The 25,907-nt window shown below is 29.4% G+C and overlaps 2 protein-coding genes across 2 annotated transcripts in view; one reads left to right on the top strand and one right to left on the bottom strand.

Moving 5' to 3' along the window:
* Positions 1–5,855: 5,855 nt before the first annotated feature.
* LOC132926028 (protein lap1-like) lies at positions 5,856–10,367 on the top strand. Its single transcript, XM_060990380.1, has 5 exons — positions 5,856–5,969; positions 6,041–6,306; positions 8,437–8,749; positions 9,934–10,021; positions 10,103–10,367. The coding sequence occupies exons 1-5, from the start codon at positions 5,856–5,858 to the stop codon at positions 10,324–10,326; spliced, it is 1,005 nt and encodes a 334-aa protein (XP_060846363.1). The 3' UTR covers positions 10,327–10,367.
* LOC132930725 (uncharacterized) overlaps positions 10,011–25,907 on the bottom strand; it is a 28,553-nt gene continuing 12,656 nt past the window's right edge. The window contains exons 2-4 of the mRNA XM_060996756.1: positions 25,267–25,392; positions 23,649–23,782; positions 10,011–23,220 (exon numbers count right to left, since the gene is read on the bottom strand). Of these exons, the coding sequence (XP_060852739.1) occupies positions 10,468–23,220; positions 23,649–23,782; positions 25,267–25,378 (12,999 nt within the window). The 5' untranslated portion in view covers positions 25,379–25,392 and the 3' untranslated portion in view covers positions 10,011–10,467. The remainder of the gene's footprint in view (positions 23,221–23,648; positions 23,783–25,266; positions 25,393–25,907) is intronic.

The raw sequence follows: 25,907 nt of genomic DNA, 5'->3' as shown, positions 1-25,907 counted from the left end.
TCATACTACAAAAAAAAAAAAAAAAATATTGAAAATGAATGGTTAAAATTTGAAAAATGCATAATTTTTTTAATTTTAACACCTGAGGTATTAAAATTTAATGCAAAACTTCTTTTAAATGTGTTTACTGGAAATTAAAAAGAAGTTTGGATTTAAGTCGAAAATTTTTTTTTGAAATTGAAGTGCGAATTTTGTGACACTAGATATTATAATACATTAATGATTTATCCACGTATATTTTCCCGGTCCCTCCTAATTTTAATTTCGTGATTTTTTATGCGAAAATAATTAGTACTTGATTCCTATAAATTCCTGGTCAACTTTTTATAAATTTTACTTTACCTGTATAATGTATATGGCCAACCCCGGATTAAGGATCGATTGGGACCCAGGACACCATAAACTTAGTGTGTCCCCTTAAAACTCTAATTTCAAAAAAATTTTAAAGACTATATAGTATATTATATTATTGTATAATTGTGTACAATACAAAAAAAATATATATAAGGCTATATAAATTAATAATAATGTAATAATTTATTATACACATATTACATATTATTATACGTATAAAACGCTGAGTTTGTTACATAGGAAATATAACTTAAATTTTTTTCCTTGCTTTTTCTTTTACAAATTGTTGTATAGTTTCATTGAAATTAATCAATTGCAAAATATCATTTTCTGAGTACAATATCATTAATTTTGTTAAATTTTCTTGAGTTCGGCTTGTTCTATATTTATTTTTTATTTTTGTTAACTTGGAAAATGCTTTTTCGGCCGAACAATTGGCCACTGGGATAGTTATGTATAGGTAATCTAAGAAAAATTAAAATACAGTAAAACCTCGATAAGACTGAATCGCTTAGGACCATGCAATTTTTTCGTGTTAACAGTGTTTCCGTTTTGACGGGGTTCAAAAATAGGAAATTTGAAAAAAAAGCACCATAGAAATTTTCCGTATTAACAGGGTTTCCGTTTTACCGAAGTTCCGGCTTATCGAGGTTTTACTATACTTGGGAATACTTCAATGATACTCCTGTAATGATTTTTTGTAAAATTATTTTATTATTATGAATGGGTACCTAATGCGAATAGATCAGGAATACCTAATATTAATTATCAATTTAATATTTATTATCATTTAGTAATTTTTCGTGATATAAAATTAAGAAAATTTTTATTTTATAATTATAATAATTACCTACTATACCTACTAGAATAATTTTTTTTAAAACTATTTTAAATGTATTAAAAAAATATATTTTGGAGATAAAGATGGGTCCTCAAAATCAGTGGCCCCGGGACCGTGCCCCCTCCGTAATCTGTACTTGTATTTATATACTATGGCAATAAATGGATAAAATATATTCTGTATATGATTTCATTTTCGCTAGAGAGATTTAATGTAAGCACAGTATTAAAATACAGGTGGAGATGTATATATTATATTTCGTTTTAAATTGTAAAATGATTTGAAAATTCAAATCTGTTTATCTATGTGTTAAGAATAATCGTTTCTTATCGTCGACAACATAGGTAATATAAATTGTGGAATTAAATTATATCGGAATATACTATAATTTATAGTTAAATACAGGTATAGGTACCCTAAATGGGTAGGTACGCGCAGCGCTTTGGGGATTTGTTACAAGCGACCCCGAAAATAAACTGATTTAATAGAATACATAATTTGTTATTCGCGAATATCCCGGGGGCGTCATTTAAACTTTTTGTAGAGTAACCGGTGTATAACTTTCGGCTGTTTTTAAAAATATATTTTAGTTTGTATTATTGTATTAGGTAATAGGAGCTGGGATGTACATCGTGAACTTTAAAATTCTCAATTAGGAGGTAGGTATCTATATTCTTACAGAATCATTAGAAAAAATGACAAAATGTTGAAAATGTGTAGCCTATAGGTATAGTTATACAGTTTGACAAAGCTCATTGTAGAAAACCAACGCAAGTACCTACAAACAGTATAAACACAGTTGATGTTTTTTACATCTTAGGTACCTACCTTTATATTTTATAAGAAGACAAAACGTACACTCAACACGCACATACACAACATTTTAAGTTTAAATGTATTTTTATTATGTTTTCTTATAATGGAATAATAATAATTAGGGCTAGTATTTCTATGCATTTGCATGTTTTTTTTCCTTAAATCCAAATTGTTTGGTTGTCACTTTGTCAGATATGTCCACGATTTGGCTTATTCTTGATAAAATAGTACAGTTTTTTTTGCATATTTTTGCATATCTTGAACATAATGGATATATAATTGCATATGTATACATTTATAAGAATCTTGTTAATTTTAAATGGTATTTATTTAATGAACGTCTATATTCAGTGCCGATTGCCCGCCCAAGATATTATGGTGCCCCCTGATGGCAAATTTTTAAAAAGCGCTTTTATAAATATAGCTTATATAACATTTTTATTGTTTTACACAATTTATTATCGTAGATGTATGTATTATTATTACACACTGTTATTATTTAAAAAAAAATTTAATTTTAAAGGTGACTGCCCGGTTCGCCCGTGTCTTGGACCGCGACTGTTTATAATTATTGGTTTATTTGTCGAATTATCGTAAATATACTACCTATCTAAACGAAAATGGACTTAATACTAAAGAAGAATAAGGGATTCAAAACATTTCTAAAAATGTATAACATTATAAACGGTGAATATAAAAACGGAAGAAAAATATTACTATTACTATAAAATCCGGGACAAATTACGTAATTTAAATATGCTCCAACAACATCGTGTGATGTGGAAAGGAGTTTCAGCCAATATAAATCTTCGATTTAATCGCCGGTCGTTCACATTTGAAAATCTAAAAAAACATAATTTAATAATAGCATGTAATAATATTAAATAATATTTAAAAAAAATAGTTTGTGCATAATTTGATAATTTTTTACTGCATAGAAATCCTTGTCCTAAAAATAATATAACAAAAAAAATATAATAATGAAATTTGCCACATCGTCTCTTTTGTCCCTTTTTTATTACAAGAATCTAAATTAAAATGAAATGTCTATGAAATGCATAAAATAAGGGTTTATTGTAATCTACAAATTGTGAGACGGGTACACAATATCATAAATTCATAATAATATTAGGCAGTGGCGTAATTGTGCCCCCTCTTGCCCCCCTGACAATGTTTTGAAAGCTAAAGGTATATATTTTAACCGTGGGGGAGGGGTGGAGGGGTTTTGATAATAATAAATATATTACATTCATTATACATTGCCCCCCCTAGATTTTTTCCCAGTTACGCCACTGATATTAGGTAGTACTAACTACTGAGTAATAAGTATAATAATAATAATATATAAATATAATGTAATTGTGCGTTTGCATTATAAACCATTAATGTATAAATGTTTTGACGAAAATAAATGCTATGTCGTTTGCACGGTTAATATATAGAAACGTCGAAACGAGACCTTATTTTTATCGCGATACCTGTGACCGCGGGTGGAATATTTAATGTATATTTAATGTTCACCGAGTTCTCATAATATTATGTATGTAATATTATTATTATTATTACGATTACCTCCTATCAGCTATACCTTGTTTACATAAATACATAGAAAAGAGATAAATAGCTTCCCGAAAAATTACTTCAACCACTACGGCCGTATATATATATAGGTACCTATTAAACTGATTTAGTATAGATTACAGCGTATAAGAAATCCATAGCTGAAACGTGACATTAATATTGTTCGTAGGTAGATAATGTTTTTTACACGAGATCGGCGGCTTCGGTTACTACGGATTTTTCGTGTTTGCGTTGTAAACGTCGATTAATTTTATACATTCAAAGTAACATTCGTGGAAAAAAATTTTCAATCAATACATATAATAGTATAATAGAGAACATTATGTTTTCGAGGAATAAACTCGTTGTACTCAAACGTATATAAATTCACTTTAGGGTTAATTCATACGTGATCGGTTTTTTATTACAGGTTCCCAATTAGAAGAGTATAAACGTAAATCGTTAGTCGGGCATTGGGTGTTGCTTAAGGAATCGTGCGAAGATTTACTAAAAGAAAATGATAAATCTTCGAAACAGGTATTCGTATTTATACGGTTCTTATTTTCTATTTAGTTTACATTAATAATTTTGTATAAACCATGAAATTAAAATATATATATATATATTATCTATGAATTCGAACCAATCCTTGTTCAAAATATTTTAATTGTGATGACCATTTTTTCTGGATATTTTAAAATTATAGTTTTATCGATTTATCGTCGTTAAAAAGTTTGCATGACTTTTTTCTCATTAAAACACGATCAGCACAATAACTGTAATTAATATTGTTATAGTGTAAATGCAGACATGCTATAATATATAATAATATGCCGTAATGACGGAACCGTAGCCTATTATATTGTATAGGTACCGCAAAATGAAACTCCGGTGCAGCGCGTCTCTCATTCGTTACACGAAAATGTCCTCGGCTTGAACACAGATAATAAAGTAATGGATGGGTCATCCGACCTTATCTATCACACCGGGATTAATTGCGATTGCTTTGCGGGTACAATTTCATTGTGTCCATTGTTAGGGCATAACCGTAAAAACTGCTGCGCCGTGTTGTCTGTCCATATCTTTACCACGCGGTAATGAGGCTGCGTACTATTATCCTTATCTCCCGAAAAAAAGACTGCAACCCCGTCAAGTACTTATATAAAAAGGGGTGTTCCGTCCATTATTTTTATCTATACGGGTTTAAATTTAAAATATAAAATCCCGAAAAGCACTTTATATTTTGATAATATACAAGATTTGATAGGTACATATAGTTATATAATGTATTATTATTTTTAAAACTCACTGGATTTATATTCCATTATCTAACTATTATCCACGTATCTTTCAATCGACGTGTTCGTCAATATTTTCACTGCCTTTGAATTAATACGTACCTACTAACACCGTTTACAAAGGCTCGTCGCGTTTATTCGATGGTTATTTAGCAGTACTCTATATGACTTTGAGTGTACCTACCTCGTCGTTTTAAGTTGACCACATTGTAATGGATGACGTGTTATATTTTTTTAAGCTATTTTTTCTTTTTTAAAGCAAATTCTGCGGCATCAAAGCTCATTAGGCGACACTAATAAACTTAAATATTTACAAACATTGTAGTCCATACATAAAGTACGTCTTTTTGTCCGTTCCCAACCTCAAAAAATGAAAAATATTATTTCGATAAATACAGATTATACAGAGATATAAAGATTTGAACACCTCAGTGCGATTCACTCTTTGAATAAATGTAATTTTTTGACACTACACGTACATTAATTTTATACCTACATGTTTCACTATATTGAATAGGAAAAACAAATTAAAGGTCTCTGCAAGCTCCGATTAAGATAATTTTGGGCCCATAATCATAATTAAAATATTAGTGATCCACAAATAAACTCACTCGGAAGTGGAGGCTCGTCACGATGACGATGATCGTGTGGTGTGGCGTCGTGCAGTTCGATTCTCAGTAAAATAGTTTTGCGTAGTAATGCGTAGGTATTAATACAACGGTGTTCAACTATTCAAACACTCAGACTAATTTTTATTTTGGTTTGCTAAATCGTAAAAATTTTCTTTGTCAATTACGACGGTACTTCGTAGATAATTACCACCTTAGTGTTATAATAGATGGATCTAGGGTAGGGCGTCCCACGAGTTAGTGTATCTTGAAATTATTATACTCGCGCATCAGTTAAAGACGTGTAGCATAAAATTTAGAGTCGCTTCTCGCGAGAAGTAAGGGAGAAAGATTATTATAATTTCTATAAGACGGTCTATGACCTGGGGAGGGGGTGGTGTGGCCAGAGACAATGATCTAAAAATTCTAAAACGATCGATTGTCACGTGGCGGAAAAGGCGATGTGGTGATGTGATTTCTGAGTTGCGAGGGGTATTATAGGTAGTAGTATTATATTGTGAGGACATGAAACGCGTGTATAAACGCTTTTTCTTCCGGTGCAGAGTCGCAGCTGCAGTAGTACCAGTACCGCCAGCACGAGATTCACGGTCGGGAACGTGACGGTCAGGCCGGGCTCGGCGGAAGGTTTCTTGGACGTTTCGGGTGGTGGATACTTGCACGCGGATGGCGAACGTTTCGATGGCAGTCCGTTCGACCGGGTGAACACCGTGAACGCGGACGACAATCTACTGCGACTCGAGTCATTTCACACGTTCGTGTCTGTTCGGCGGTTGAGCTTGCGACGCAACCGTTTGAAGTCCGTCAAACCGTACGTGATGTGACCCACTGCACGTGAGCAACGCGCACGATAATAATTTATAATATCGGCTAAGTAGAGTTTTGGCATTTGTAATTTTAGATCGACGTTCAGTTAAATACATGATATCACTTCCCCCTCACCACTAATATTGCTTCATATTTTTAGATGTTGGTTTTAGGCGTTTTAGCGTGAAAATCTTAGGTACTTATATAATTTTATACGGCCACTATACCGAAATTTTAGCAAAATCCAACGAAAAAACAATCGCAGGTCAATATATTATTATCTATATACTCTAGGCGGGGAGGTTTCTTTTTAAAGTATTGGGTATGTAAGTATGTTGTCATTGATCGACAATTTTCTCCTGAAAAGTTTAGCGGTAGGTACTATTACCTATTATTAAAACTAAATTTTAAATAGGTAGTTAATTTAAATTTTGATAATTTAATTATTATCGATTTTGTTTTCTAAATTATACACAAAAACGTCATGCTAATATTTCTAACACGATGAGGACATTTTTTGAGGGGATTTAGACAACTATGTATTTGTGCTCATTGAACTATAACTGATATGGCGATTTATGATTAAACATGTCAAAATCTATAGCCTGTATATTATTATCACCGGCTGCGTTTATATTTTAACTCCAATCGACGCGAAGAGATTAAAGTACTTACAGATAGTATGTGATGTTTAAATATTGATTTATTATTTTTTTTTTTTTAAAGAGAAGTGAGTTAGACTAGGTAACAAGTTACGTTACGTGTCAACTCTACTATTTTATTATGGAAGCGTAACGATTAACGACTATATCGAGTGCGTCGAGATTTCTAAGATTATAAAATCAGGTTTAGTACATTTTTATATTCATAAAAACCTATAGTAGTTTTATTATATACATCTAATTTAGTAATTTAAATAAATAATTTAAAATTTAGCTATTAATTTCTATTAAATATTCAAAATAGTGATGGATTGGTTAAAATTAAGATAGGAGAAAGATGAGATAAATGAGTTATAAATAGTTCAAGTATGTTCAATGGAAAGCAAGAAGATGAAAATATTGAGCAATTATATTCACATCATAAAATTATATTAACATATTATATTAATTATATGCATGGACTTATTTTATATTATTTAAATTTAAATGTAGCAGGTAAAAAAGATTGCTTGTTATCTAAAATATTGTACCATTTGTACCTATAATAAATATCACAGTAATTTTTTTTGTACACAATATATTATAAAGTACTCGCGTTAAACTTGTAAAAAAATAATCTTATTTGATGTCTACGCTTATCGCGTTATCGTATAGTTGCATGCGTTTGCTTGCTTTCTTTTTTATTGCTTTCGTCGAATGTTGGTTTATCAAGTTTGATCACTTTTTCAGTGATGAATATTAACATCATTAGAATGATTTTTTTATACGTTATCTTAGTGATATTTTTTTCATAAATAGAATTGTTCAACATGTAATGTATTTGATCGTTTTATTATTATTTTTTTATCAGTGTTTATAATTGTAATATTCCAATACCAATAATCTAAATAATCTAAATAATAATAACAATAATAATAATAATTTATTTGTTAAAATAAAACGAGTAGAAGTCCAATTTGTGATAATAGATGGTATATTTAAATTAAATCTATTAGGTTAATTAACATAATAAAATAGATATAAAAGAAAAATATGCATAGGTAGTATATAAAAAGAAAATAATGTTTAATAATAAGTATAGTGATAATAGACAATATTATAATGGTAAGATTATAGAAAACAATCTATACATATCATAATATACTAATATCAGAACTCTAGGTGACGCTTAGTTATCATATTTAATGAATCTGAAAAGAAATAGAAGACTGGATAATTATTGTATATAATGACATAATTCTAGATAGAAGTAAGTTTTTTTTGTGGAATTAAAACTGTGAGATGGGACGTAAAATAAAGAATAAATGTTATTAACATAATGTATTTGTTTGAACGAATTGTACTAAATCTTGGCATTTTGTTATGACTAACGCCAGATTTTGATAACGATATGACGCTGTATTTAAATTGTTTTAAAATCATTTATATTTAAACGACGTTTTACATGCTAATAATATTTAAATTTTCTTCAGAATTGATGGTGATTTGGCAGAAACATTAATTCGTTTAGACGTTTCAGAAAACCAACTGAATCCAGACGACATATATCGCTTGTCCATCATGTCAAAACTAGAGCAACTTTATATGTTAGCCAATAATCTGACGGCTATTCCCGAGAGCATTACAAATTGTCATTGCTTCTTGTCGCTTAAACTACTAGACTTGAGCGACAATTACCTGTCATGTCCCAGGACGTTCTATGTGTTGTCGACACTGCACAATTTGCAAGTATTGAACATGAGCAACAATCGAATATCGTTTATACCCTATTTAGTAATGAAACAGGCGAGATATTAAATGCATTATTATTATTATTACTGTTATTATAATAAATATACATATTATACTTTATTTTAAGTTATAACTAGGCATTTTAGATTCTTAATTAAATTTTCCAAAACCATATGTTTTATGTTTATTATCAATCGATAGGCATATCTACATCATTTTTATTTTATTATTATTTAAAAGTAAAAATTAATAATATAGGTAATATAATGAAATATTGATATTTCATTAATAATGAAAGCACCACTTCGGTCTACGACTGAGTGACTCGATAAGGAGTTGAAATTTTCAATTTATTGTATTATGCTTTACGATGATGTTTTATGAAGCATTTGACTCTTTAGCGTTTTCCGTGTTTCATTTGCATAAAACACACACATATATATATATATATATATATATAAATATACATTGTTTTATTTGTTGGTCGTACATTTCATACAAATTGCTCATTTATACGTATAACAAAATGCTAGTGAAAATGTCTTTTCGTATATAGGGCTCTAATTTAAATGTCGTAAAAAAAACCTATCAAATATTGATTTAAAAATAGCCCAAATTTCTTTTTGACCACTGTGTTATATTATAATAATAATAATTTATTTTATTTTAAAAACCAATTGAATATACATTTTGATAATTAAGAATGTTAAATAATTGTCGGATTAAAAATGATGACGAAAAAATTGGAAATGACTCATTGATGATAGTTTTTATAAACAAATAATATCATCATGAGAGTATTATTTATGTCAAACATATAAGAATACAAAATTAAGATTTTGTTAAATTATATTAAATTTTGCGATAAACTTTTTTAAACCTGTTAAATTATGAGTGTCATAATATAAAAGCCTAATAACATTTCTTGAGACAATATTTTGAATTACCTAAATTTATATTAAAAAATGTATAAATATGTTCTAAAAATAACTTAGAAAAGCTAAAAATGAAAAATAAGAGTTTAAATTTTGAAGTATTTGTTATATTATTTGAATTATGTATTTGGAATACATTTTGAGACCATTAGTAAAAAAAAGATAAAATAAAAAATACGCTTTATATTGAAATACGGACACTAGTCCACATATAAATATTGTAAATTGGTAAAGATTTAAATGATTGAAGTAGAAATTATGTGTGTTATTGTATCTTTACCACTGTGTTTAACATTTTTTAAGGAGTCTGATTATATAAATGGTAAAAATCAAACAGAAGCTTACCAGGATAACGAGGACATGGAAAACGACAAAAATGATGATACAAAAGGTAAAAAAATATTTATTTATACTTTTTTCATTCTTATTAAAAATAATTTTATTATTTTAATTGCAAACCAATATTTTTCAGAGATCGTATACCACGCTTATCATATTCCATTTGTCAGTCTAATTACAATAAATTTGTCAAACAATATGCTAGCTCACAATTCTTCGGTGCTGTCGTTAATTTGTTGGCCATCATTGAAGAATGTTATACTAACGGCAAATACCATTAGTTTGAATAAAAATTTGATAGAATTCAAAAAATTGATGTCCACTTTAAGTGTGTTTAATATTAAAACGAAAAGATAGTGAGTAGTTTTAAAAAAAAATAAAGTCACTATGATTTTAGATGTTTTTGGCATTTTAATTATTCAGGTCATAAAATAATAATTTTACTGATTATTAAATGACTATTAATTTATAAAATATTACTTTTATTTCATTATGTTTTTATTTTTTAGATTTTTTTTCAATTTCTTTAAAGAAATCTCGAGCGTCTGTAAAGTTTGTGTTAGTACCACTACTTTTACTCTCAGATGTTTGAATTTCAGGAATAAATGATGATGCAGAGTTAGCTTTACTAGACGATTTCCTATGTTTAAATTTAAATTTAATTTTTGAGTCCAATAAGGTAAGTGCTTCTTCGAGAGAAGATGCACATAATATTGCGTTTAAGTCGGATTCGTTGACTGTGTATAATTTATCATCAATATTATTTATATTTTCACAGTCAACCTTATCTTTATCTACAGAAGAAATTTTTTCAGTTTGTTCCAACTGTACAAACGTTTTTTCATAATAATCATCATTGGATGTTTTTAATCGTTGTACAGACATTTCTAATTTTTGAATGCCATAAGATTGTCCTTGTGAATTATCTTCATTTTTCAAACAATGAAACTTAGACGATTCTCCGAATTTTAAATAACAATTTTTAGGATTATCTGAATTTTTAGTTTTAATTTCTTTATCAATAAAAATTGTTTCAGAATTGCTATTTATAACGTTAATATTTGGTGATGTCATTTCAATTACCGTATCTGATTCCGTTTGTTCTATTGCAACTGAGGCCAAATTAATTGGTGTTGAAGTTTTATTTCCACTATTTACATCTATCTCATTCGATTCTACTTCAGATGTAGATGCGCAAGTAAAAAGTGCTGTGATTTCTGTTTCAGTACATTCCTCTATTTTAATTGGGTTTTCTGAAAATGCAATAGAAGTATCAACTAGTATTTGAGTTTCGCTATTCGTAACTTTTTCTAGGTCTATCTGTTCATCGGTGACTGCAGATAAAATATCTGTTAGTGTCGAAATTTCATCATGTGTACCATTTTCTACTGCAGTTTTATCTAACGATTCAGTAAAAGTATCCATTACATCCTCTGCATTAACAATTATATGTTCTTCCATGGATGTAATAGAAGAAACCATTGCTGTAATTTTGATTTCATTATGTTCTACTGCATATTGTTCATCGGATGACACTGCGAAATTAATTAAAGACACGGATTCATCTTTGATAACTTCTTCTATCTGTATCTGTTCTTGTACAGATGCAGTTGAAGTGTCAATTGCTAATATATTTTCAATTACAGTACCATGGCTTTCCACTTTTTGATCTTCTACAAATGTTGTGGGTGTGTCAATACCTATAGTATTTTTAATCTCTTTGACATTAACTCGAACTGTTTCTCTTACAACTTTATCTAAATCATGTTTTTCTACAGATTCAGGAAAAGCATCATTTGGCAATAGACTTTTATTTTCTATTTCAAAATCTATAATCGTTTGATCTTTTAAGAATATTTTTGTAGACTGGATATGTGCTATATGCTTACTATGTAATATATCGGCAAAATTCAACTTTTCCTCATTTACTAACGTTGATTGTTCTACAGATGTATCCAATGTCAAGATTGTTTCTTCTACATTGTTCATTTCATCCACGGATGTAGAGGATGTACAAATCGGTTGGTATGTTTCACTTTCCTTATCATTGTTACTAATCAATTTAACCGTCATTATTGAACTATTTTGATTATTTACTTCAAATACTTCTTCTAGAACTATTGGTTCTAATATTTTTTCAATCAAGGAATCAGCACAAGGTGACAATTCAGTTTCAGTTTTATCTTCAATTGCATTTGATATCGCTATAGATATACCAGACGTATCTATTGATAATGGATCTTTGATTATTTCTTCTACATCTATATTTCCTTCTACAAAAGTAGACGGTGTATAAATGGAGTGGACTGTTTCATATTCCTTAACATTAATATCCAGCTCTATTACTGCAGTATTCGGAAAATTTCCTGCATCCATATTATCTACTAAGCTTAGATTTGAGATATCAGTATATGTTATTAAATCAGTTCCAGTTATAACTTCTACTACTTTTGATTCAACGGTGATACCTGGGGATTCAATTTGTAAATGAGTTTTGATTATTTCTTCTTCTGATGTAGAGGATCTATCGGTCGGTAAGCTTGTTTCTGTTTCATTAATTACGTTGTTTATCACTTTTTCCGTTTCTGTTTCAATATTTGGAATATGTGCTTCAATTACATCATCCAAAACTATTGGTTCACCTATATTAACATTTGGTATATCAGTACATGGTGACAATTCAGTTTCAGTTATAACTTCTACTACTTTTGATTTCACTGAAGATGTGATAGGGGATTCAATTTCTAAAGCAGCTTTGAATATTTCTTGTACTTCTTTTGTTGCTTCCCCTGATGTAGAGGATGTATCAGTTGGTAAGCTTGTTTCTGTTTCAATAATGTCGTTTATTATCAATTTTCTCGTCTCTGTTTCAATATTGGGAATATTTGCTTCAATTACTTCATCCACAACCATTGGTTCAACTATGTTTACATTAAACGTATCAGTACATGGTGATAATTCAGTTTCAGTTATAACTTCTACTACTTTTGATTCCACTGAAGATGTGATAGGGGATTCAATTTCTAAAGCAGCTTTGAATATTTCTTGTACTTCTTTTGTTGCTTCCACTGATGTAGAGGATGTATCAGTTGGTAAGCTTGTTTCTGTTTCATTAATATCGTTGTTTATCAATTTTACTGTCTCTGTATCAATCGTCGGAAGGTGTTCTTCAATTACTTCATCCACAACAATTGGTTCAACTATGTTTACATTAAACGTATCAGTACATGGTTGCAATTCAATTTCAGTTATAACTTCTACTACTTTTGATTCCACTGAAGATGTGATAGGGGATTCAATTTCTAAAGCACCTTTGAATATTTCTTGTACTTCTTTTGTTGCTTCCCCTGATGTAGAGGATGTATCAGTTGGTAAGCTTGTTTTTGTTTCATTAATATCGTTGTTTATCATTATTCCCGTCTCTATACCAATCGTCGGAAGGTGTTCTTCAATTACTCCTCCCACAACCATTGGTTCAATTATGTTTACATTTTGGATATCAATACATGGTTGCAATTCACTCCCAGTGATAACTTCTACTACAGTTGATTCCACTTCAGATATAACAGGGGATTCATTTTGTAAGGGAGTTTTGATTATTTCTTGTACTTCTTTTGTTGCTTCCCCTGATGTAGAGGATGTAACAGTTGGTAAGCTTGTTTCTGTTTCATTTATATCGTTGTTTATCACTTTTCCCGTCTCTGTTTCAATACTGGGAATATTTGCTTCAAGTACTTCTCCCACAACCATTGGTTCAATTATGTTTACATTTGGGATATCAGTATCGGGTTGCAATTCACTCTCAGTGATAACTTCTACTACATTTGATTCCACTTCAGATATAACAGGGAATTCAATTTGTAAGGGTGTTTTGATTATTTCTTGTACTTCTTTTGTTGCTTCCCCTGATGTAGAGGATGTATCAGTTGGTAAGCTTGTTTCTGTTTCATTTATATCGTTGTTTATCACTTTTCCCGTCTCTGTTTCAATACTGGGAATATTTGCTTCAATTACTTCATCCACAACCATTGGTTGAACCAATATGACGGGGGATTCATTTTGTAAGGGAGTTTTGATTATTTCTTGTACGTCATTTGTTGCTTCCACTGATGTAGAGGATGTATCGGTAGGTAAGCTTGATTCTGTTTCAATAATATCGTTTATTATCAATTTTCCCGTCTCTGTTTCAATATTGGGAATATTTGCTTCAATTACTGCATCCACAACCATTGGTTCAACTATATTTACATTAAACGTATCAGTACATGGTGACAATTCACTCTCAGTGATAACTTCTACTACTTTTGATTCCACTGAAGATGTGATAGGGGATTCAATTTCTAAAGCAGCTTTGAATATTTCTTGCACTTCTTTTGTTGCTTCCCCTGATGTAGAGGATGTATCAGTTGGTAAGCTTGTTTCTGTTTCTTTTATATCGTTGTTTATCACTTTTCCCGTCTCTGTTTCAATCGTCGGAAGGTGTTCTTCTATTACTTCTCCCACAACCATTGGTTTAATTATGTTTACATTTGGGATATCAGTACATGATATCAGTTCAGTTTCATTTATATCATCTGCTACATTCGATTCCACTTCAGATATAACAGGGGATTCAATTTCTAAGGGAGTTTTGAATATTTCTTGTACTTCTTTTGTTGCTTCCTCTGATGTAGAGGATGTATCAGTTGGTAAGCTTGTTTCAGTTTCATTAATATCGTTGTTTATCAATTTTCCCATCTCTGTTTCAATATTGGGAATATTTGCTTCAAGTACTTCTCCCACAACCATTGGTTCAATTATGTTTACATTTGGGATATCAGTACATGGTTGCAATTCACTCCCAGTGATAACTTCTACTACAGTTGATTCCACTTCAGATATAACAGGGGATTCAATTTCTAATGGAGTTTTGAATATTTCTTGTACTTCTTTTGTTGCTTCCCCTGATGTAGAGGATGTCTTCGTTGGTAAGCTTGTTTCTGTTTCATTAATATCGTTGTTTATCAATTTTCCCATCTCTGTTTCAATATTGGGAATATTTGCTTCAAGTACTTCTCCCACAACCATTGGTTCAATTATGTTTACATTTGGGATATCAGTACATGGTTGCAATTCAATTTCAGTTATATTTTCTACTATATTTGATTCTACTTCAGATATAACAGGGGATTCAATTTCTAATGGAGTTTTGAATATTTCTTGTACTTCTTTTGTTGCTTCCCCTGATGTAGAGGATGTGTCAGTTGGTAAGCTTGCTTCTATTTCTTTTATATCGTTGTTTATCACTTTTCCCGTCTCTGTTTCAATCGTCGGAAGGTGTTCTTCAATTACTGCATCCACAACCATTGGTTCAACTATATTTACATTAAACGTATCAGTACATGGTGACAATTCACTCTCAGTGATAACTTCTACTACTTTTGATTCCACTGAAGATGTGATAGGGGATTCAATTTCTAAAGCAGCTTTGAATATTTCTTGCACTTCTTTTGTTGCTTCCCCTGATGTAGAGGATGTATCAGTTGGTAAGCTTGTTTCTGTTTCTTTTATATCGTTGTTTATCACTTTTCCCGTCTCTGTTTCAATCGTCGGAAGGTGTTCTTCTATTACTTCTCCCACAACCATTGGTTTAATTATGTTTACATTTGGGATATCAGTACATGATATCAGTTCAGTTTCATTTATATCATCTGCTACATTCGATTCCACTTCAGATATAACAGGGGATTCAATTTCTAAGGGAGTTTTGAATATTTCTTGTACTTCTTTTGTTGCTTCCTCTGATGTAGAGGATGTATCAGTTGGTAAGCTTGTTTCAGTTTCATTAATATCGTTGTTTATCAATTTTCCCATCTCTGTTTCAATATTGGGAATATTTGCTTCAAGTACTTCTCCCACAACCATTGGTTCAATTATGTTTACATTTGGGATATCAGTACATGGTTGCAATTCACTCCCAGTGATAACTTCTACTACAGTTGATTCCACTTCAGATATAACAGGGGATTCAATTTCTAATGGAGTTTTGAATATTTCTTGTACTTCTTTTGTTGCTTCCCCTGATGTAGAGGATGTCTTCGTTGGTAAGCTTGTTTCTGTTTCATTAATATCGTTGTTTATCAATTTTCCCATCTCTGTTTCAATATTGGGAATATTTGCTTCAAGTACTTCTCCCACAACCATTGGTTCAATTATGTTTACATTTGGGATATCAGTACATGGTTGCAATTCAATTTCAGTTATATTTTCTAATATATTTGATTCTACTTCAGATATAACAGGGGATTCAATTTCTAATGGAGTTTTGAATATTTCTTGTACTTCTTTTGTTGCTTCCCCTGATGTAGAGGATGTGTCAGTTGGTAAGCTTGCTTCTATTTCTTTTATATCGTTGTTTATCACTTTTCCCGTCTCTGTTTCAATCGTCGGAAGGTGTTCTTCAATTACTGCATCCACAACCATTGGTTCAACTATATTTACATTAAACGTATCAGTACATGGTGACAATTCACTCTCAGTGATAACTTCTACTACTTTTGATTCCACTGAAGATGTGATAGGGGATTCAATTTCTAAAGCAGCTTTGAATATTTCTTGCACTTCTTTTGTTGCTTCCCCTGATGTAGAGGATGTATCAGTTGGTAAGCTTGTTTCTGTTTCTTTTATATCGTTGTTTATCACTTTTCCCGTCTCTGTTTCAATCGTCGGAAGGTGTTCTTCTATTACTTCTCCCACAACCATTGGTTTAATTATGTTTACATTTGGGATATCAGTACATGATATCAGTTCAGTTTCATTTATATCATCTGCTACATTCGATTCCACTTCAGATATAACAGGGGATTCAATTTCTAAGGGAGTTTTGAATATTTCTTGTACTTCTTTTGTTGCTTCCTCTGATGTAGAGGATGTATCAGTTGGTAAGCTTGTTTCAGTTTCATTAATATCGTTGTTTATCAATTTTCCCATCTCTGTTTCAATATTGGGAATATTTGCTTCAAGTACTTCTCCCACAACCATTGGTTCAATTATGTTTACATTTGGGATATCAGTACATGGTTGCAATTCACTCCCAGTGATAACTTCTACTACAGTTGATTCCACTTCAGATATAACAGGGGATTCAATTTCTAATGGAGTTTTGAATATTTCTTGTACTTCTTTTGTTGCTTCCCCTGATGTAGAGGATGTCTTCGTTGGTAAGCTTGTTTCTGTTTCATTAATATCGTTGTTTATCAATTTTCCCATCTCTGTTTCAATATTGGGAATATTTGCTTCAAGTACTTCTCCCACAACCATTGGTTCAATTATGTTTACATTTGGGATATCAGTACATGGTTGCAATTCAATTTCAGTTATATTTTCTACTATATTTGATTCTACTTCAGATATAACAGGGGATTCAATTTCTAATGGAGTTTTGAATATTTCTTGTACTTCTTTTGTTGCTTCCCCTGATGTAGAGGATGTGTCAGTTGGTAAGCTTGCTTCTGTTTCATTAATATTGTTGTTTATCAGTTTTACTGTCTCTGTATCAATCGTCGGAAGGTGTTCATCAATCACTTCATCCACAACCATTGGTTCAACTATATTTACATTAAACGTATCAGTACATGGTGACAATTCAATTTCAGTTATAACTTCTACTACATTCGATTCCACTTCAGATATAACAGGGGATTCAATTTCTAATGGAGTTTTGAATATTTCTTGTACTTCTTTTGTTGCTTCCTCTGATGTAGAGGATATATCAGTTGGTAAGCTTGTTTCAGTTTCATTAATATCGTTGTTTATCACTATTCCCGTCTCTGTACCAATCGTCGGAAGGTGTTCTTCTATTACTTCTCCCACAACCATTGGTTCAATTATGTTTACATTTGGGATATCAGTACATGATATCAGTTCAGTTTCATTTATATCATCTGCTATATTTGATTCCACTTCAGATATAACAGGGGATTCAATTTCTAATGGAGTTTTGAATATTTTTTGTACTTCTTTTGTTGCTTCCCCTGATGTAGAGGATGTGTCAGTTGGTAAGCTTGTTTCTGTTTCATTAATATTGTTGTTTATCAGTTTTACTGTCTCTGTATCAATCGTCGGAAGGTGTTCATCAATCACTTCATCCACAACCATTGGTTCAACTATATTTACATTAAACGTATCAGTACATGGTGACAATTCAATTTCAGTTATAACTTCTACTACATTCGATTCCACTTCAGATATAACAGGGGATTCAATTTCTAATGGAGTTTTGAATATTTCTTGTACTTCTTTTGTTGCTTCCTCTGATGTAGAGGATGTATCAGTTGGTAAGCTTGTTTCAGTTTCATTAATATCGTTGTTTATCACTATTCCCGTCTCTGTACCAATCGTCGGAAGGTGTTCTTCTATTACTTCTCCCACAACCATTGGTTCAATTATGTTTACATTTGGGATATCAGTACATGATATCAGTTCAGTTTCATTTATATCATCTGCTATATTTGATTCCACTTCAGATATAACAGGGGACTCAATTTCTAATGGAGTTTTGAATATTTCTTGTACTTCTTTTGTTGCTTCCCCTGATGTAGAGGATGTCTTCGTTGGTAAGCTTGTTTCTGTTTCATTAATATTGTTGTTTATCAGTTTTACTGTCTCTGTATCAATCGTCGGAAGGTGTTCATCAATCACTTCATCCACAACAATTGGTTCAGCTATGTTTACATTAAACGTATCAGTACATGGTTGCAATTCACTCACAGTTATAACTTCTACTACATTTGATTCTACTTCAGATATAACAGGGGATTCAATTTCTAATGGAGTTTTGAATATTTCTTGTACTTCTTTTGTTGCTTCCCCTGATGTAGAGGATGTGTCAGTTGGTAAGCTTGTTTCAGTTTCATTAATATCGTTGTTTATCACTATTCCCGTCTCTGTACCAATCGTCGGAAGGTGTTCTTCTATTACTTCTCCCACAACCATTGATTCAATTATGTTTACATTTGGGATATCAGTACATGATATCAGTTCAGTTTCATTTATATCATCTGCTATATTTGATTCCACTATGGATGTCACCGGTGTTACGACTGATAATGGATTTATGTTTATTTCTTCTCTTTCTATCTTTTCTTCTACAAATGTGTTTGATATATCAATAGGGTGGTCTCTTTCATTTTTTATATCATTGTTTTTATTTGTTATATCTGGCTCAGTTGTAAGATTCAGAGTATTTTCCCCATTTACATTGTCTACATCTAGTTGTTCCACTATGTTTATATTTGGGTTATTAGTACATGGATTTGATTTAGTAGTTTTATTTTTTCTAGTCACTTCTTTCTCTTTAATAACTGTCCATGAATTTGTTTGTATTTTAGTGTCTTTTGTTGTTTCATCGTTGTGTTCAATTTGTTCGTGTACAATAATTGCTAAAGAATCAATAGTTGTTGTATTTTTTTTAGTTACAAATTCTACCACAATTTTTTTCACTAATGGTGTCATAGATGATTTATTCAATGATGAATAGTCTATGTCAGATCCATGAATTATCGTATCTGGCATTATTTCAGTTTCATGAATAGTATCATTTTTTGCTGATGGTTCATTTGCTTTATCTTTATATAGTTTTACGATTTCTGCAGGTGAAGTGTTAGTTGGTATTTTATTTTCATTTTCGGGTATATTACAATTCATTTCATTTACTGTTGATTCTAAAGTCTTTAGTCTATATTTTGTGTTTAATGACTTTTGTGAAGCATCTTTTTCTTTTTTAAATTCTTCTTTAACAGTATGTGATATATCATTTGTTAATTGATAGTTTGATAATATTTTTACTGATTCATTATTATTTCCTAATGTTTCATTAGTATTTTCTTTTTTCTCTGTATTAGTTCTTTTTATGTTTAACTTTTTCGCATTATTATATGAAGTTGATTCTGATGAAATTTCTTTTTCTGTGATTTGTTTTACCATATTTGCATTTGATACTCTGACTTCTGAATTTAGATTTTCAACTATAATATCCTTAGTTCTGTTTAATTGTGATAATTTATTATCATTTTCTTTTTCTACATCTATATCTATAGCTTCTGTAATTTTTTTTATCTCTTGAAGTTCGCTTTCTTTTTTTTTTTTTTGATTTGTTGCTGTATTTTTAGTTGAGCTTATTGTTGTACCCATATTATTATTATTTTCCGCATTTCCATTTATTGTTTCTTTTTCAACTATATTGGTTATTTTTCTTAATTCATTTTCCTTAATCTGTAATTTTATTGATTCATCTTTGTTTTTATCATTTATTTTTTGTACTTCATCAGTTTTTTCTGAAATATTTGGTTTTATGGTTTCAATTTTTATATCACTCGGTGTTTTGGTTAGCATAATCTCTGTGTCTTGTACTGTATCTTCATTATTGTTTTTTTTAACTTTAAAATTTGGCGTTTCGTTTTCTATTATCATCATTTTAAATTTGCTGTCTGTTTGTTGGTTATTGATGTGATTTATTGCTATGTTTACAAGTGTCTGAGGATTATTTTCACCCAATTTTTCTGAATGCATTTCACTTGAATTCATGTTTGTTTTAATTATATTTTTGACATATTGAGATAGATGATTATTATCCATTTTTGTTTTATCTAATATTATTTTTGATATTTCATTTTTATCAATATGATTTTTTAACTGAGATTTGAGTGTTTCAATATATTTAGTTTTAGTGTCTTTATTATCATCGTTGTTATATAGTTTAGTTTCTTGTAAACTATGTGTTTCTTGTATATCATCGTTTTCATTGATGGAAGTGTTTTCCGTATTTGATATATTTTTATTTAAATATAATTGTGTAATTTTTTCAACTATTTTGTTTTTGAAATTGTTTAATACCGGTTCAATTGAGTTTTCAATTATTAACTTTTGGTTTTCAGTTAGTATAACATTAATATTGGATATATTGCTTATGTCTTGTTGATTATCTTCTGATTTGTATTTTAAAGTCGGTAATTCAACCTCCATCGATGCTAATACTGTGCTATTTATAGGAGAACTTTGACTATTTGTATTTTTTTCCGGAATGATATCGTTCTTAATTTTGAATTCTTCTTTTAATGGTTCTGTATTAATTTTTTTTTCGTAACTGGTTGTTACTAAATCACTCTTGTCTAAAGTTTTATCATTTTCTTTATTGATATTATTTAATTTTTTGTTGTATTCATGAAATTGATGTGTTTCAATTAAGTCCATATTATGTTCTAAGGATATTTGCACATCTTGAATTTGCATTTGCATTTTATCATCTGATTTATAAATGTTGGCATTATTTAGTTGATGAGAGTTTAATACATTTGCTTCATTAGTAATTGAATATTCATTTTTTATTATTTCATTTGTAGACAATTTATTTTCTAGTTGTACTGTTTTGCGTTTATCTATATCGTGTTCAGTGAAGGGTATAGAAAAATTATCGGTTAATTTATCATTTTTCGTTGTATTTATTTCACCATCGAGTTTATTTTTTTTAATAATTAATTCTTTAGTTGTGTTATTGATGTCACAGTATACTCCATTAGAAGTATTATCTATTTGTGTGATTTCATTTAGATAATGATATTTTACGTCTTTATCGATTGTATCCATTAGTTTCATATTTGTTGAACTTTTAGTCAATAAATTATCATTTTTTTGTTCATTTGCTGGTTTTGTGGGGTTTTCAAATAAGTTATCTATATTAATATCAATGCTAATTGGCTGAGCAAGAAGAGTTTCTAAGCTTGAACAGATTTCATTTGAATTGTTTTTATATGTTAAATTTATATCTCTCGGAATCTCAGATAGTATTTTTAATACTTGTTTTGAACATTTTTCACAAACACAATTAGTTATTTTTGTTATAATACTTGCCAAAAGGGTATTAATATTGTATTGTGCCGAATCGCTTATTTGTTGAATCGCAGAATCTTTGGGATGCGATTCTAGTTCGTTAATATTTTCCATTACAACTACAGTTTTTTTGTTATCACCATCAAAACACGATACTTCATTTTGTGTAAATAGTTCATTGTCTATACATTTGATTTCGGATTTATCTATTATAGTAATTGGATCTAGAAACGTTTCAATTTGGTTTTGTCCATGAATAAGTTCATTTGTATCATACGTTTTATTTTGTTTTTCTACATCGTGTGAATTCTCATAATTTAAACTTTCCTTCAATAATACACTGTTTGTAGGTTCTAGGTGATTTAATGATACATTTTTTACTCGGGGTATATCGTTTGTATTTCTAGTGCATTTATCTAGCTTTATTATGGACTTCTTCATCAGGTTACTTTTGGCATCTATAGAATTTATATCATTTTTCTTACTATTTATATTGGAAATATCTATGTTACTCCAAAATTTTTCTTCGGCGGACTTAGGAATCGAATTAATACTAGCTGAATTTAAATCATTGACGTTAGTATCATGATCATTGCCAGTTACAATTTTTGGTTGAATATTCGAATTTATTGAAATTTCATCGATCAAACTAGTTTTTGGACTTGTTTTGGATATATTAGATGTATGTTTATGAATTTTTTTTTGAAAATGTATACTATTGGATTCAAATTTTGTTACTATAGACATAACGTCTGTTCGTATAGAGTTTTCTTCCGATGCTGGAAGAATATTTCTACTAATAGATGGTTTACTAGGTTCAATGACAGGAATATTACTGTCACATGTTTCAAGAGGTACATGCTTGGCCTTAGCAAATTTACTTACCATTTTATATTTCTTTGTACCTAAACGAATTTGAGATCTAGAATTTGTCGGGCTTTTTTCTACCGATATATAGTACGGAGAGCGGCAAATGGATAAACCATTTCGTACTAGTGTTAATGTATACACTCCTTCTGCAAATGGTGTGTAAGTAACTTTGATTCTATCTTCATCATAAAAATAATCTATGGGAATTGATTTTGTTTCAATAAGGTTTGTAGGGTCTTGGCCTGATATTATGATTTGACCACTTTCGCCGTGACGTCCTTTGAGCCTAATAACGACGTTTTCAAAGTTATTATCATATTTTGAGTACAAGTAAAATTCTGATTCGCGTCCAACGTTTGCAGTTATCAAACCTAGGCCACGCGCAACATAAGAGTCATCGACAAAATGCTCCATAAATTGATCTATTTTCTGTTTTTCTTTGAAATTATCATTAGATATCAATAATTGAGCACTTTTAATAAAATCATTCACTTTTGGTTCATCTTCTGCAATTATCTAAAAAAAAAAAATATTATTTTTATAAATTAATAATCTACTTTCAAGTTATATTATTATTATTAAAAAAAAAAAAATATCCAAACATTATTTATATATTACCTATATTTTATATCAATTATTTTATATTTTGGTCGCTTATCTAGTTTATTGCCTTTTAGCACATTAAAAATATTAAACCTAATAATTATGTTAAACAAGATATACAGTTTTATTAAAATAACTTCTAAATAAATAAATATAGCTTATTTATATAATATTATTCACTATTCAGCCACGTTTATGTGAGATATAAATATATATATATATGTATAGGCATAAGAATAATTAAAATAATGAAATAAAATAATAATTTTAAAGTGGATATACAAAATAAGAAAACTGGATGTGAATAAAATATTTTTTATTATTTAATTTTTTAAACTTACCAGAGGAATGTCAAAGTGTTTTTGGATCAGTCCTTGAACAGCAATAACATTTTTCGGCGCATTGTTATTATTCGGATTCAATTCAGATAATGTTGTTGTATCTGTTGTCACAACAGTAGTTTTTTTTTGTCCGTCTATATACAAACAAAAACAACCAAAAAAAAGGTTCACTTATTGTGTATCAAAATGCTACCTACACAACTACAGAATCTTGTACATTTTAAACATTTCCTAATAACTGAATTCCTCTTTTATTGGTTTGAGAATTTTTTTTTTTATTAACGGATGTGATTTAACAATAAAATTTATTCTCACATAAAAAAAAAAAACAAAAAAAAACTGTATTATATTGTTTGACCATATGCTATATTATGTAGTTATTTAATAACAGATTTGTGTTTACCCTCGTGGGCTTTTTAAATTTTCATATTTAACACAAAGTGTAAATGATATGTTCAATTTCAACAGACAAGAACTTTAAAATTTGACATATAACTTATAAAAAAAATGTTCTATTGTTATTTATACATATTTTAATATTTTGCATGTTATACAATCTTTGAATATAAACCAATAATATTTTTATTTGATAAAAATAACAATGGACAATAAGAGATTCATGTTAAAAATATTTAAAATATCCTCCCAATAAGGTTAAAAATGTAGTTATATAATTATTATGATATTATTAGATAGTGAGGTACAATTTACTAAGGATACTAGTATAATACACATAACATTATAACATAAAACTCTAAAAAATATATTTATAATTTTAATTTAAATAAAAATTTAATATACGTACATATTTCATAGATTTTTATTATTGTTATTATTTATAACTTATAATTAGCAATATTAATTGATAGGATATTATATTAATTAACGAATTATAAAAAAGCCAAAACTAATAATAATTGCATGATTACCAGAACTTTGAATGTTATCTATAGGTAAGTTAAAGATGATATTAAAATTAAGTATTATCATTGAAATTTAAATTTTGTTCCATCAGCTATTCGGGAGAGACCGAGATGGTAACATTTTTTAACCACTTTTATCGTCGAACGCACATAATAAATTCATATCATAATTTCATATAATTTTTGCAATTTAGTTATGCCTTATAAAAATAATTTATTATTGAACGTTTTATAACTACGAGTATTATGATATCACTAGATATAGTAGTCTTAATCGATATTTATATATCCTAGATATATAAGAAATATAATAAACTATAACTGGTGCTTACCTAAATCAAATTTGCCCGGTTAATTTAGTGTGTAAAATACTATTATTATCGAAAGTACCTAACCCAATGACCATACCTTGTGTAATTGTAAAAATTTAAAAAAATATCACAGCTTAGGAATATTTTCTATTCAATAAAGGGTTTTCATAGTGTTTTGAATAAGACAATATATTTTTGTTTTATTTATATTAAACACAAAACACTATGGAAATGTGGAAAAAAGCGGCGAACCACCCTGTGTAATACTAATACTTGAAGCTTATATGAGGTTTTAGACATATGTATTTTTATTTTTCTCCTGTTTTGTCACAATATAAGGTTTAAAACATTATTAAAATTAAATATTAAAACAAAATCACTCACGTTTTGCGTATTTTTTTATCCGTGCAACAAAATAGTTGAGTGATTGGAAAATAAATAAAATCACTGCAATTACCCATGTTAAGATGTTGTGTAATGCTGTTTGTTCTATCATAATCTATTACATGCCTGAAACAATAATATATAATCAATTAAAAATATAAATTTAACATGTGGAAATAATACATATTAAATGTACTAGGCATTAGAAATATTAGAATATTAGAAATAATCTTATTAGTAGCTTCATATTTTGCAGTAAGGCTCAAAATAACACATTGCCTGTTCTGTTCTGGTTTAAATGTTTTAAAAATACTTTCTATGTGCAGTTCCGTCTTGACTGAATATACTTTATTCTTCACATGATTATTTTCTTGCACAATATTCCTTTAATCTCTCAAGTCTTGTTGACCATATCTAATATTATATTTCTATCAAACATCCTAATTGGTGAAATCGACTCGCAAACACTTCTTATTACTTTCAAAATATTATTTCGTCGCACTTGTTCATCTGCTCCGTTGTTTATAATCTTTTTTTTTCCTAACTATTTTGGCGATTTATTTATTTTCCGAGTTTAATTCTACAAATTGGTTATTCAAGTTTCGATAATCAACTAGTTATATTATTCTGTTAACCTCATT

The sequence above is a fragment of the Rhopalosiphum padi genome, chromosome 1 (genome assembly GCF_020882245.1).
Source record: "Rhopalosiphum padi isolate XX-2018 chromosome 1, ASM2088224v1, whole genome shotgun sequence".
Lineage (NCBI taxonomy): Eukaryota > Metazoa > Arthropoda > Insecta > Hemiptera > Aphididae > Rhopalosiphum > Rhopalosiphum padi.
Note: the sequence above shows the minus strand (reverse complement) of the source record. Positions and strands in the feature narration are given on the sequence as shown.